This window comes from Mercenaria mercenaria, chromosome 5, assembly GCF_021730395.1.
Source record: "Mercenaria mercenaria strain notata chromosome 5, MADL_Memer_1, whole genome shotgun sequence".
In the NCBI taxonomy this organism is placed as follows: domain Eukaryota; kingdom Metazoa; phylum Mollusca; class Bivalvia; order Venerida; family Veneridae; genus Mercenaria; species Mercenaria mercenaria.
Window position 1 is genome coordinate 19,574,483 of NC_069365.1, and position 14,802 is coordinate 19,589,284.

A 14,802-nucleotide genomic window follows, 5' to 3' on the forward strand; every position below is an offset into this window, starting at 1 on the left:
AGACAGCACAAAACCAGCACAACTGCCACAATTTGGGAAGACATGAATCAGTTTTGTATTCATGTTATCTTTTCACATGCTAATATTTTAAGAGACTGTAATGAAATGATATATTGATGCATTTTCTGCGACAAAATCATATTATACTGTACTAATTATCATAGTTTTGTTCGCATTGTAGCTGTGTGTATCAATTGCCACTGTATGTTAATGATCCGTCAAAGTCAAATTCTCGCCACTATTAATTTCTTACATAAAAGATAATTTTTAGTATATTTGAAAGAAGGCTTACAATCAAGTTTAGTTGTATCTTTAATTAAAACTGACAGTGTAATTGATATACATGAAGTTTATTGATAAAACAAAACAAACAACAAATAAACAATTGAATAATCAACAGTAAGCTGACAAAAATGCCGAATACCGAAAAACGTTCGTAATGATTATAAACTATGTAGGCGGTGATTGTGCATGTATCAAACAAGCAATTTGTACATTTAAGTTCTTTCCTGATGCTTCTCACAAATTCAGAAATAGCTGCATTGCAAACAGTCTGGCAAATACGATATCGTTTACTTCTCTTTAGGAAATGGTAGTACTGTTTGGAATCCATAATGTGTAGACACACCAGTGTATTATATTAAAAAGCAGAAAGACAAGGGGAAAAACCAGTCTGGATATACGATCACAAGTATGAGCTACCTCGCGACCTGGCATAAACATTTGAAATCTTGAATGTTCTTTCTCGTCCAATTCTGTTTTCTGTAAATCAGAAAAAAATGCATACATTACAGTTTCAACAGGCAGATAGAAATTCTAAAGTTTATTCATAAACACTTTTATAACCGAAATCTGAATGTCTATAAAACTATTAAATCTTCAAGAGAAGTTGTCATTGCGGTATGTGCCTAAAAGTGTTGAACAATTAAATTCTATTTAAGAAGCCCTAATGGGTCATCAAAAAGGAGAAAGTCGCCATATGACATACAATTGCATCGGCATGACCTTAAAACCAACAAAAACAATGACAACTTGTCCATGTTACATAACATTTACCTGAATTTCAATATAGACATTCATACCTGTTGAAATTTAGGCGAAGCTATGATTGTTGTAACTGTTTATATATACTTGTAAGAATATATATCTAGTTTACGTTTAACTTAAAAATGTTTTGTGTCACAATACAGTCTAATGCATCTCTAATAACAAGCAAATGAAATTGAAACATTTGCAATAGGTTTAAACACACAAAAGCTCTTTTTTGTCATCAACATTAAAACACCATTTACTCTTACAAAGCACGATATTGTATATATGATTCAACGCAATCATCAAATCATATTTAAAACAATGGAAAGCAATTACCTCATTACCAGCGTCTTTCACATTCTGCATTTTTTCATTTTCTGGTATTGTTTTTTGTTGTCGGCGTTTCTCAACACGAGTATGCACATTCACGAATGCAAATTCAATCAAAGCGGCAAACACAAATAACAAGCACGTTGCCATCCATACGTCAATACCTATAATGTTAAAATTTTTTTTATATTTTGTCTTCTTTACTGCTTATTAAACTTTATGATCCTATAGCTCTTAGCCACTTTAAGACAATGGATCTATTGTCAGATCATAAAAATGTATATTTACACATTCAGTACATTTGAAAACGGGAATATGTTTGCACAATATCAAAATGTATTTGTGTATATAAACATTACTATGTTTTATATTTGAAATACCGCATACTCAGACTAAGTAGTGTACACGATATTACAGTAAATAGATGTAATGCAACTAAAACATTAGCAGCTATTTTAACAAAATGCTGTTACTGAATATGACATTAAATTGTAAAATGCACTCTGTATTAAACACTTAGTTTATACCTTTGCCTAAGCTAATATATTTGATCAGAGGTTCTAGATCAGACTTAATATCTAACGATAAAATAATCTTGATAAAGAAAAGCATAATACATCTTTAACTGAGGGAGTCGTAAGTAAACCTAACATTTCGCATGATAATATTAATACCTTCGTAATACTGAACATCTATATAAGATTTTGAAATATGTCGTTTGCATTTGCCAGTTTGAAATTATTTACCCGTGTGTTATCTATTCTATTTGTCCTACCACTATGTTGATAAATGGTACAAATATAGGAGTATGTTTAGTTGTTAAATTCATAGGCTTTCGAAGCTCTCCTAATCTGATTGATAAGCTCATAGTTGTTGGTTGGGTCCCCGCTCGTTAAGTTCGTGATTCTACTAAGGTGCCCGCCCACACATGAAATAATACACGGAGGGGCAAATGTCTGGGTTTTTAATTAAGAGCTTAACATTTGCTACAATAATAACCTTTTCTGAGATGGTGACATACATAAAAACGCTTTCGACTTGTCATCCGGTGTAAGTTGATCAAATAGAATTGACTTTCAGTTTGGTCTAAGTATTTACAAAGGAACATTTATTTAATATGTAGACATGTATTACTTTCTGAAATTAATATTACCTTTTACGTAAGACACTTTTGGTAGAGACGCTCGCGCACCAGAACTTTGTGTTGTCATTGTGAGAACGGTCAGCAATCCAAGTGATATTCTGGCAGGTACGGCCTCCTTGTCCAACCAGAAAGACACCCAGGACAGTATTACAATCAACATGCTTGGAATGTAGATTTGTGTTATGTAGTAACCAAACTGTCTCGTCAGTTTCAGTTCTAACATTATGCATGTGTATGTAACTGAAACAAGCAGCGAATTTCATGATTAATTGAAATCTGGAAAGTAGATCTGGAAAGTAGATCCCTCGGAAGCACCGAAAACAAGACAAACAGTGAAAACTGCAGACTCGGTTTGAGTCTGTTTATGAGCAGTAATGGAAAATGCAACACAAGTTATACAATCATAAGCTACGTTTAATATCAAATCAAATTAAATGTCCTATATGCACAACTTTTGTTGCTAAATCATAGGCTGAATGTTGCTAAAGTACATACTGAGTTGTTACTGATATTAGGAAAATATAAACTTTTTTACAGCGAGACGATTGTTGAAATGACAACACTTATATCAACATCTGTACTAGAAAAATACGTAAATGCATTTATGAAAACAAGCTACTTGTTCTATTAACATTTTCACAATTGCGCAGAAATTGTTTTAATGTCAAAATGCATTTAATTTATTAATCTATAAATTGTAAATCACTTTAGTAACTGCAAAAAGATCGTGAAGTCGATAGTAGTTGCAAAGCAAACTGTCGAAAATCTATTTTTTTTTTCAAAACTTCAAACCTGAAATATATTCTTTATCACACTGGAATCTTTTCATTTCTCCAAGGTCAAATTGTGCAAGAGCAAGTCTTGTGTCTCGCGATACAGGACTTGGATTCCAGCGAAATTCTAGGATGTCTGTGCTATATCCATCTGAAAGCATATTAATATCGACCACCAGAAGACATTACCCCTGTAATTGTAATTTGTTTAGGATGTTTATGTTAAGTGTCTCTTTGATTGATACAGATTTACGAAGACATATGTAACCCGTCATTATGATATACATATATTGTTTTGAATAATTTTTTAATATAGTTTATGAAACGCTTTACTGCAGAATTCCATTAGTTTAGTTCAATAGATAAGGCTTCTAAAGATCTTAACCAATCTATTTCACATCTGAATAGCTTTAACTCACAAAGTTGTAATCATAAGGTCATACAAAAGTACAATGATAATTTCTGGCAGAGATTTATCTTTTGTTTTAAGCCTGTATTATTATGCAACCCGGTATTGCGTAGTATAGTCATTTAGATATTTTACATGATAACAAATGCATATAGAAATGATCTGTTTCTTGTCTAGTGTAAAATGCATAAGGGTGATATCGTTCTCCAGACTTACAGCTTTCCATCATAACGTAACACGTCTGTGAATCAAGCGGGTATTTCCGTAAGTCCATATTGCAATGTAATGTGGCGGATATCCTGAAGCATGTGCAAGTATACTGCGTAGGAAATATAAATAACATTAGTTTGTATAGCATATATCTATAGACGAATAATTTCATAAGTGGGGGAGGGGGTGCTGGATATTACTTGGGGCCAAGTGTTTTTTGTTGTTTTTTTGTTCTTGTTTTGCTTTCATTTATATTCATTTTATTCAGAACTTGAAGGTCCGTATATATGTTTTTAAAGTAAACCAAAGATTCTTTTTTAAAATGTTTTAATTAAGAAATAATAAGTTCCCAAACGTTGTTTAACCCGAGTTTTTCGTTCTTATGCGTAAGAATATATCACGAAGGCCGTAGGCCTGAGTGATATATTTTTTCGCATAAGAACGAAAAACTCGGGTTATTCTATGATAAATCACACTTGGGAACTTATCATTTCGATTCTAACACGGTATACTAGCATCAACAGTGTTAGAAGAAATAGTAACTACTTTTTACGACCGCGCTACGCACCGGATCGGATGACGTTATTGCACGCAAGTGGTATGTTGCAGAATAACCCGAGATAGATTTTGCTCTACATGTATGTAAGTTATTTGCCGGTCGTGTTAGAATTTGTTTTAATTTTGTACGATTTAATAAGTGTTAGATCTACATTTTTAAGAGCATTATTTTTAAGCAAATCCAGTGTCAGGGTCCAGCCCTCTCCCTAGAATATCAAATAGCCGTCCCCTGACATCTAACATTTCATTATATGTCCACATTATTCTGGGCATAAATTTACTAGCAGGTTCCAAAGAAAGTTATCATTTCTATATAAATTAAGCCGAAAATAAATACTTAGCCAACATGTAAATCTTAAGAGGGACTAGGCAAAGGTTGTTTGCTTAATATGCAGAAACATACCGTGATAATTAGACATTGTGTTGTCAAGCATTTTACTTTTTGTAAATAAGCATCATTATATAAATTACCTTATACTGTACTGAACTCGTCCCTCCGGATAAATGTGCATCAGTTTATTTGGCACTGTAACTGTATGAAACTGAGCTTTCTTTTCATTGGTTATAAATAGGTCAGGAACCCAGATACTGCTAATTAGACGAGAGTCAAGCTCCAAAGATCTGAGTTCAGGAATTTTCTTGTAGGCTAATCTACTATCGTTCCATGTTTGTCGAAGAAACATTCCAATAGAATAGTCCTACACAGATATGAATGAAATTGAGTAAAATATTATAAATACGGATCCTGGTAATGGTTCAAAATTGTAGCCAAAATGTTTAGCATTACATTTTGTATATATGCTATATAGGAATTAAGTCACTGGTAAAAAAAAACAACATAAATTACATACTAGTTAAATGTAGTATAGATGAAGTTGCACTATCAATTCAATTTTAGGTACAGTAAAACGCTTTAAAAACTTTAATCGTTAAAAATCTTCATTTTTTTCATCATATTTAGAAAGTATATATATATGTCCTGACAAATGTTATTGTGTTCCTTACCATGTTTGATTCACTGATGCTGTCTATATTAGTAATATGGAGCTGTACAAGAACTGTTACCGGAAAATCTGAAACAAAACCACCAATACAGACATCACGTAGCAGTCGGCAAATATTAAAACAAGTTCAATATTTTTTAACATAAAGTGTCATGTTTATAATGTTGGTTATAAAGTCGAAAGGTCAGAAACTTACAATATATTTTATTCCGCCTTTTTTTTAAACACATACTTTACTTTCAACTTGCAATAAGTGCTTCCTCTTTTGATACGCGACTGCATTTATAATATGGATACATTACTGTATTATTCCGCGCGTTTGACTCAAAGTCGCGATTTAATCCTTGAAAATGATAGGCCAACAACATTTAGAAAAATACAATTTAGTCTTTTAAATTAAATTGAATGGAGAGGGTTCACATGCTTTCTTGAAATGTTACATTAAAAGTTTTAAAATATTTTTTCTCTCTGCTTTACATATCTATGCAGCCTATTGATGATGTGTAATGTAAAGCATAAACATGTCGAGGCTGGGAGGGTATGAGCTAAGGACTTTTCAATAGTAATTGAGCATTAGATGAACAGAATGTATTTAATTTATATGAAAATCTTACCAACCATGGTTGACTATAAAACCAATCCATGTTGGGAAAATTCATTTTTTTGCGTGTTTATCAAACTTGATCGCGATGGGGTCGGATGCAAAGCAGAATTTGAGTTACAAAATAATAAGGCATAGAAAATTCATTTTTAAGGATATGAAAAATACGGGTATCGATTTCCATTCAACGATAATGTTTACTTTTAAACAAGCGTAAGGGACTGAATGAACAAGGCAGATTTGTGTTCTGTCCGCACCTTACTACATCTGCACGTTACATGGTGCATGTAAAGCTGAAGTTTTCATTGTAGACCGATCATATCGAAAACAACGGGGAGTAACGCTTTTTTTACAAAACATTTATATTGCTAACATGCAACACTTGTCTAATATGTATAAAATATGCTACTGTAAGCCCAAGAAATGCATAAGTAAAACATATGTCCTTAACAACTTCGATCAGCTAATGTCAGCTTAGTATTCTATTTTTTTTTAATTTCCAGCCCTCTTGTTGTGTTATATGCAATTATAGCGATATTACACGTCTTTCGTGAAACATTAATTTTGCAGAATCCCTCGGGCTATGTTGACCCCACAACATTTTTTTTTTGTTCTAGCCTCACGCAATCTTTTGTTCGAAGTATATTTCCAATTCGTCGGAGATATAATTGTAAGTCTGTCGAAAGACACATTAAGGTCAGTGAGAATTAACGTGTTGTGAACAACAGTGTTAGATTGATTCTTTCCTAATATTAATTTGTTCTCTTGTAAGATTTTCTTCTGAGAAGCTAGACAGCTAACGATGAATTTTATATTTATTTGTGTGCCAAAATGATTAATTACATGATAAAAACTTCAATGTACATTAAACCATGCGTTAATGTATTCCATGTAGTGTTCAACCAATGAAAGATGCATCAGTCAAACAAATACACTTTATAGGTACCATAAAATGCATACTATATATATGAGATAAAACTGTGTGTGTCCTTTACCTTCTTCATAATTTGGTGGTATTCGTGGATCATAGTTGCTCAGAAGGCCATCTAGCGTTTGTTGTCTGAAACACAAAATTTATTTTAATGTTACATTGGTTTTAATGAACATTTGCCATGTCGTTTTACTTGAGAAATAATTCCGGGGTTATTTCTTTTGAACAAAGCATTAAATCGACTGTTTATGTAAGGTTGATTTGTCGAAGCAAAGTGTTTTGCAAATAGATTATAGCACAAAAATGTAGAAGGTATTTTTGTGAAATGTGATGATCTATTTGAAGGAAACCGAATATCCATTTAAATGTCTTTACACATTGAACATTCTTAAAATAAGAGTTATACAACTATCAATGTTTTGCCCCATGGGGGTGGGGGAGTGGTGGGCATACACGGGAATTTTGACAGAAAGCCGTTCCCAGTAGGCGAAACTTTGGCAGACAGAATGGTGCCGAGTCCCAGAAAATATACTTTTGTCGAATTTTAGATCCCGGGGGTTGGAAATTTGACATCGTTAAAATGATAGGGGAGACAACTATATATCGAAGCTGGTTTTGTAAAATGAAAGTGAAAGTAGGTAGTTCCTGATGTCTACTTACGCAATAATAGTGTTTTCACCACGTGTCTCAGTCACGTGACCATGGTTTCACTACATTTTGGTCAACCCCTTAAATATTTTGGTATTTTTGATTGACTAAAGACAGACCGTCAAGGCAAGGATAGTCTCGCAGGAAGTGAAATGCTAGAAATGCTGATACAAATATGTTATAAATTGTTATTTTTACATACTAGACAATAGTCGCAGAGGCATTGAATACCTTCAAACGTAATGTTCTGTGCTATTGTCCGCTGTCAAAATGATGAAATGGGCCACGAAGATAAGCCCAGAATTAGGCAAAATATTCAAAGGTATACAACGATGGTCTTTTTTATTCTTACGCCCGATTCAAATTTACGTCTTATGGTTTTATATTTTGTCATGTAATTTTACTATGTTTCAAGGAAAAAGTTACGAGTTCAGGCCCTATTTCATACATACTAACCTAGTGAATATGTCAAATGATGTTTCTTCTTCGAATTAGAGTTCTTTCCAGGATTAAGCAAAATTACATAGATTATTAGATTCTCATCCCTCTAAGAATCCCCCGTCTCCTAAATTTGATTTTAAGAAGGAATTTGCTAGGAGAAGTGACCTATACTCATCAAAGATGCACCCTATTATTTTGGCAAAGGAATAATATTTTCTCAAAATTTAGACCAAGAAGCGCACCAGAGGGTACCATTTTATACCTGTATTTCAAAATTTTCCAGGGGGGGGGGGGGGGGGGGGGGTACGAATTTTCCCCTGGCCCCCTTTAATGAGGGGAGAGTCCCAAGACACCCCTTATCATTAAGAATGGAGTTACCATTCCATTACCTCAGAATGCACCAGAGGCAACCATTACATACCTGTATTAAAAACCTTTTAGGGGAGAGAACATCCTGACCCCCCACACTTATATAGGCAGAGGCCCCCTCAAATACCTACCCGCTCTCAGCTCTATGGGCCTGGGTGGCGGTGGTGACGTCCACGTTCAAGACTGCCCCCCCCCCCCCCACCCCACAAAAAAAACATAAAAGGTAATGGCTGGTAAAAGTTATTATTACTTGTCATTTTTGTAAATATTTTATTTATAATAAGCTCTCACTCAGGTTTGAGGCATATTGAATATAAACTTTAAAAGATTTGTATGATATTTGGACACAATAACCCTTGGGGAAAGACCTTCACATTGACCTACTTGAAGTTGATCCCTCTATGGGCAAACACTGTCGAGTGTTAGCATTTGCCCCAATTAGGCAATGATGCTCTTTAATTAAATGTATATTATTAAACATTCATAGACTTTGTGTATTACCAATTTTAACCTATGTGAAATTTATAATATACAAATGTAATAAATTTGAACTGAAACTGGCTGACTTATTGCATTTAATGATTGTATATGCAAAGCAATGACCTTATAAAATGTTCATTAAAGGCAGCAAACATGAACGTATATCATTATTTGTTCTGCTTAAATCAGAAACCATATTTTTCAAAAATAAAAACAACTTTCGCTTCATTGATTTGACTGGTGTAGAACATTGGCGAACAATACCTTTCTGACTTGTGCTGAGACATCAAATCCAAGCTTTTAAATTCTGAAGTGCTCCTTGGATGTTTTGCATGTGCACAAACAAAGTTCTTGATATTGAGTATAAAAATAACTGCAGCTGGAATAATACATCTCATTTTGACTCTTCAGTACCTGCAAATGAAGCGCATACCTCATTATGATTTAATGATATGATGATTATTAAGTTATTTAGTAGCAAAGTGTCTTTGTGGTGTGCAACTTGACATACTACAATATTCGTTTTTATATAACATAAAATTATAAACATAGTTAGAGTATAATAAAAGAGTGTTTGTCCTCCGGTCTACTGTTATCATTCGTAACGCTGACTGTTTAACATGTATCCATGGGGATGAAATATCCTCCAAGCAATTAATGCTACCCGTTCAAGGGCTACAAGGCATTGCTCTAGGTTATCCAGATAATGACTCGACCATTTCCGGTGAATCAAACATAAGGACAGGACAACCGTAAGCTAATATAGCTTTTAAATTAGTAAGTTTTTGTGAGTGTCTTCAGAAAAATAATTCAGGAACTTGTCCGTTTTCTCAAATTATGCATGTTTACAGTAATCAATAGTTTTGCAGATTACGAGCCTATGCGAAATAAAAGAAACAATAGAATTGCTTCAAACATATTTGAAATTTGTTGCATAAAGATATTAATGATTTGTCAATACATGATTTAGTTAATATGCATGGAAGTTGTATTCTCAAAGCTTCTAAAGTAGAGAAGAGTTAAACAATTATCAGGGCGAAATTGAAAGAAAGTAAAAGACTGTAGTAAAAGCATTATGATTTATTTTGTCTAGCCCTAATGCCTTATTTAGCTACATCTTCTTAACAAAACAATTCATCGCATTGTGAGAGTAATTAAGGTTGTTAGTGTAACTTAATGATGAGCAAGTTGACGTCATCAATACATTTGTATGTATCAGATCTCTGAAAATTAATCAGTCGAAATATATTCACGTGCACACAGACCTTGCACACATATACATGAATAAAAGATAAAGAAACTAAAATAATAGCATAAACTTATATGTGTTCAAGAATTTTACACTGACCATCTAAACGCAACTAAAGGTACTAAGAAACAGACTAGGAGACAACCCAAAACCTCAATTTGGGGGATAAAATATCTAATTGTCACGGTGTCCCACTTGTCTAGAGCCATATCATTGATTAACAAAAAAGAGACATATGTCTTATGAGGGTTTTAAAGAAAGATTTCCATAAAATATTTGTACAAAAAAAACTCATCTGCAGTGTATTTAAAAATGTCTGTTAGATATTGTATGCACTTTGATAACGCAGTTAATTATTAATATCGTTTAGATCTATATGTAATATCTCGTTTGTAAGTACTTTGTCTAATCTTATACTTGTTTGAGTGTAAATCTAATGTTACAGGCAGGGGTTGATTTTAAAAGATTTGTTTCGTTTGAACTTTACGTGATGCATTTAACTCGTGTATTGCGTATGTTTTAGCTTGCACATACACACATGTAATTTGTCTCGACGTCTTTTTATACATATATAGCCAAATGACCAATTAAAAAGATTATTGTTTAAAAAATTATAATTCAATGGAACGTATATGTCTGTTGGCAAAATGTTGTGAAGAATCTTAGAACAAAATTGCAGAAGAAACATGGAGGTACACTTTTAATGTTGATAAAAAATCTTTTTCGTGAAATAAATCATTTCTTAAATTCTATTGTCGACCGCTCATATTAAAGTGACTTCAATAAATGTGTTGAGTTTGAAAGGCAAAACTGTGAGGTACGGTGGTCGTAGTTTTTCATCAGCTGCACCGAAGTAACTGTTATGGAATGCTCTTCCGGCTACCATTAGAGAGGCTAAAAGCTTGGATGCTTTCAAACGATCATTGAAAACACACTTTTTCTTCAAGGTGTATTGAAACTCACTTTGCACTGAAAAACAAGCTTTGCAATTGAAATTATTTCCTATTGTCTATTGTTCTTTACAATATCTAGTACAATTAAAATGTAGAGTAAAACCTGATTCAGGCTAAATACTTTTTATTGTTGATATACTTTTTTGTGTTGTATTGTATGTCCATATCATTCTGTGATATGTAGTTTGTACAGCGCTTTTGAACGTTTATTTTATAGATGAAAAGAGCGCTATAAAAATCTGGTAAATAATAATAATAATAATAATAATAATTGATAATAATGTACTCCAAAACGTTTATTGTCGTCGTTTTTTAATGTACTCCAAAACGTTTATTGTCGTCGTTTTTTTGTCTTATTTTAAATATTCATGGGGATTTATTCTAAACTTCAAACCATATTCAGAAAAATGTAGATTGCAGACGCCTGCTAAAGCTAATTTTAACACTAACCGATTGATTTTCCTACTGAACAAAGCTCAAGCAACTTTTCCCGATGTTCATACTTTAAAAGGATATCGAAGAGGTTCCCAAGTTTGATACACTACAAACATTAATATGCAAGTACTTGATTATAAAATGAGTCGTTAACACTTTACCCTCCTTAACACATTTTGAAAGAGTTTCGTTTATCACAAAAGGATTAAGAGCGTGTAATTACAAATATAACCAGGTACATTTCGTGTCATAGGGTATTAGAAATATTTAGAACAAAGGACTTTCCTGGTAAAATGCGAAATTTATTCTTATTACAATAATCCATATTGATCTCACACGAGACAATTCAAAAGATAAGAATCATTTTCTACATGTGGTTAACGTCTTACATTAATGAATAATGCTTTATGGCAAGCATTAAATGATTCCAGTAAAAGTGCGCAGCTTCGGATTTTGCAGATGAAGGAGATAACGATATGCCATAAAAACTATTTGGCTTCTATACAATATCATGTATAAACTGCCACTGATAGTTGGAAAAACATGTTAGTTATTCATATGTACCATAGCATATGATAATATGAGAATTTTCTGAAATATCTGATAAACAAGCACTCTTGACTACAGGTACCATTTGTACTAAAGGTTCATAATGCCTTTGGACATATTTTTGTTATGGACTTAATCATGTCTAATTAAATCCTATTTTCGATCATTGTTTCCTTATATATTTGCCAACGGTTTGAATATTGATTAACATAATAACAGAAGTTACAATTAAAGTATGTAAGTTTATGTATGATATTAAAAATAGTGATTTTCTAACCATGTAATTATGTATGCTTGTTTGTTAAAACAAAACAATGGCGAACGCATTTTCCATAATTATATAAAACTGCCTTTCCCATCTTATAAAACTGCAGTCATCATAGCTAAAAGTCAGTCTTTTTCCTGAAATGTAACACTTCGTTATGATTATTGTTTTACTTTAGATAAACCATTATAATTGAGCCGCGCCATGAGAAAACCAACATAGTGGGTTTGCGATCAGCATGGATCCAGACCAGCCTGCGCAACCGCGCAGTCTGGTCAGGATCCATGCTGTTCGCTTTTAAAGCCTATTGGAATTGGAGAATCTGTTAGCGAACAACATGGATCCTGACCAGACTGCGCGGATGCGCAGGCTGGTCTGGATCCATGCTGGTCGCAAACCCACTATGTTGGTTTTCTCATGGCACGGCTCATATCATTATTTGCATGGATTTTAATATTTTTTGTGTGCATTTTGTTTTTGGCGATCAAAAACTGCAAGCAGAAAACTAAGCGTTTCCTACATCAAGTACATTTTCTGTTAGTAATCCATGTAATATATTTTAATATGCATGTGTATTCTAGTACTATAATAAATCGTTTTGTTTTTTTCAATTCTTACTTACTTGAATTAACCCTTATATTATCCTTTATATCCTATCAAATTCATCATTAAAGTCTCCCCTAGCACATTGCTGCATTTGAACGAACACGCTCTCATTCAATAATTTGTATCTTCAAGAACTGTTTTCTGGATTCAGCCTTTAGAGATTCTGAAACATCTTAATGTAGAATACAACTTGTATTGGAATTTTCATGCATAATCATTACGTCTGATAAAAACCAATATGTATCAGAACTGAAATCAGCTGTAAGTATACGTAATCATCTGAAGATTACTCTCTACGGTGTCACTAGCAGCTTCCTCGCTTGGCGCTCAGCATTAAGGGGATAGTGCTAGGACTGGTCAGCCCGGTGTCAGTATAATGTGACTGGGTGGGGTATCATGCCACGTATCTACGGCGTGATATTCCAGTGAGGCAGCACTATAAAGTTGGGCATTGTGCTCACTGCTACAAGTAGACACCGTCGTTTATATGACTGAAAAATTGTTGAAAAAGCCGTTAAACCCGAACACACACACACACACACTCTCTACGGTGTCAGTTTTAGATCATGCCAGAACGTATGTAGCTCCCGTTTCTTCTTGCATTGCCGCTCTCAGTAAACTTTGTTACTGTCAAATATACACTTTATAAGGGCATGAGCAGGAATTAAAGGGGACGTCAGATCGAACAAAAGTTGGATTCGTCTTCAGTGGTTATAATAGCTAGCAAATTCTTATGTTATTATTATTTTAATGTCTTAAAAGAAATAAATCTGACAAAAAAGGGGACTAAATATATGTCTATGTAAAATTACAATTTACTGATGTACTCGTTTATAGCGGAGAAACTTTGCTGACCAAATGTAAGGACGACGCCAGAGTAAACACGAATACATGTAGAAAACACGCATACATGTATATACTTGATCTTAACAAGCATACCTCTAACAGGAATAAGGTCAGTAATTCGGTCGAAAATGTGTTTCCGTGGTGTAATCGAAAGAAGTCCATAATAAATAGATCCTAATTTTCCCAATTTTTCCGCAAATTCGCGTAGAACGAGTGCTTTATTCACATTTTTTCACTGCTAGAATACATTCTGCATGAAATGAGACGGTGTTCATGTTTATACACCCCATTTGGCAAGTTTTGTAGATCGAAACCGGACGTAGGTGTTTATTGTGCGGATAAGAGCAAATATGCGCCATTTTGGGGGTAGCAGACCACAACTGACTGGCATTTCACTAGGAACTATTCAACCCCCTACTTTCTTTCCATTTTTTCGTTAATTTATGATAGAACTTTCATGAAAAATAGGTGTAGGAAAAAGTGATGTTCTATACAGATACGTAAAGACGACCTGAAGTTTTTTATATGAAACAAAGAAGGATTTGAATGACTGACCATCAACCAAAGAGCTGAAATAAGACTATTCACGGAACACATCACAATTAGTCTTAATAGTCATAAATCGGTTGTATATGTTATAAAAGGGTGTTTCAAATGCAAAATAATCATGAAATCTGAAAGGTTTTGAATTTTGGCCATATTTTGCATAGATGCACCTATTTCTGCAGCGATTTCTGGGATAAAAATGTCAATTCTTTGTCTCCAGAATGTCAGAAAATGCACAAAATGCATCCATCTGAGTCTTATTCATGACGGAATGAATGATATTTCAGAATCCAAGTAAAAAATAAATGCGAACTAGTGAAAATTTTCCCAAAATTTACAGTGAAGCGACCATAGGGCCTAAATTTAGCCCAGTGAATGGGTAGGGGTGGCTTCAATCAAATGTCTATATTTCTCTAAAATCTT

The 14,802-nt window shown here is 33.6% G+C and overlaps 1 protein-coding gene across 1 annotated transcript; it reads right to left on the reverse strand.

Annotated features, from left to right (window-relative positions):
* Positions 1 to 334: 334 nt before the first annotated feature.
* Positions 335 to 13,209, reverse strand: LOC123556550 (glycine receptor subunit alpha-2-like). Its single transcript, XM_053542833.1, has 10 exons — positions 13,004 to 13,209; positions 9,195 to 9,344; positions 7,057 to 7,121; positions 5,462 to 5,529; positions 4,928 to 5,154; positions 3,905 to 3,987; positions 3,299 to 3,430; positions 2,516 to 2,746; positions 1,369 to 1,526; positions 335 to 762 (listed from the first exon to the last, which is right to left on the reverse strand). The coding sequence occupies exons 2-10, from the start codon at positions 9,326 to 9,328 to the stop codon at positions 583 to 585; spliced, it is 1,278 nt and encodes a 425-aa protein (XP_053398808.1). The 5' UTR covers positions 9,329 to 9,344; positions 13,004 to 13,209; the 3' UTR covers positions 335 to 582.
* Between the last annotated feature and the right edge of the window lie 1,593 nt (positions 13,210 to 14,802).

Coding starts and splice junctions, on each gene's coding strand:
- LOC123556550 (XM_053542833.1), bottom strand. CDS start 9,328: ATGAGATGTATTATTCCAGCTGCAGTTATTTTTATACTCAATATCAAG. Junction 7,122..9,194: donor TCTCAGCACAAGTCAGAAAG/GTATTGTTCGCC, acceptor TTTGTGTTTCAG/ACAACAAACGCTAGATGGCC. Junction 1,527..2,515: donor AAAAGTGTCTTACGTAAAAG/GTAATATTAATT, acceptor TTAACATTATAG/GTATTGACGTATGGATGGCA.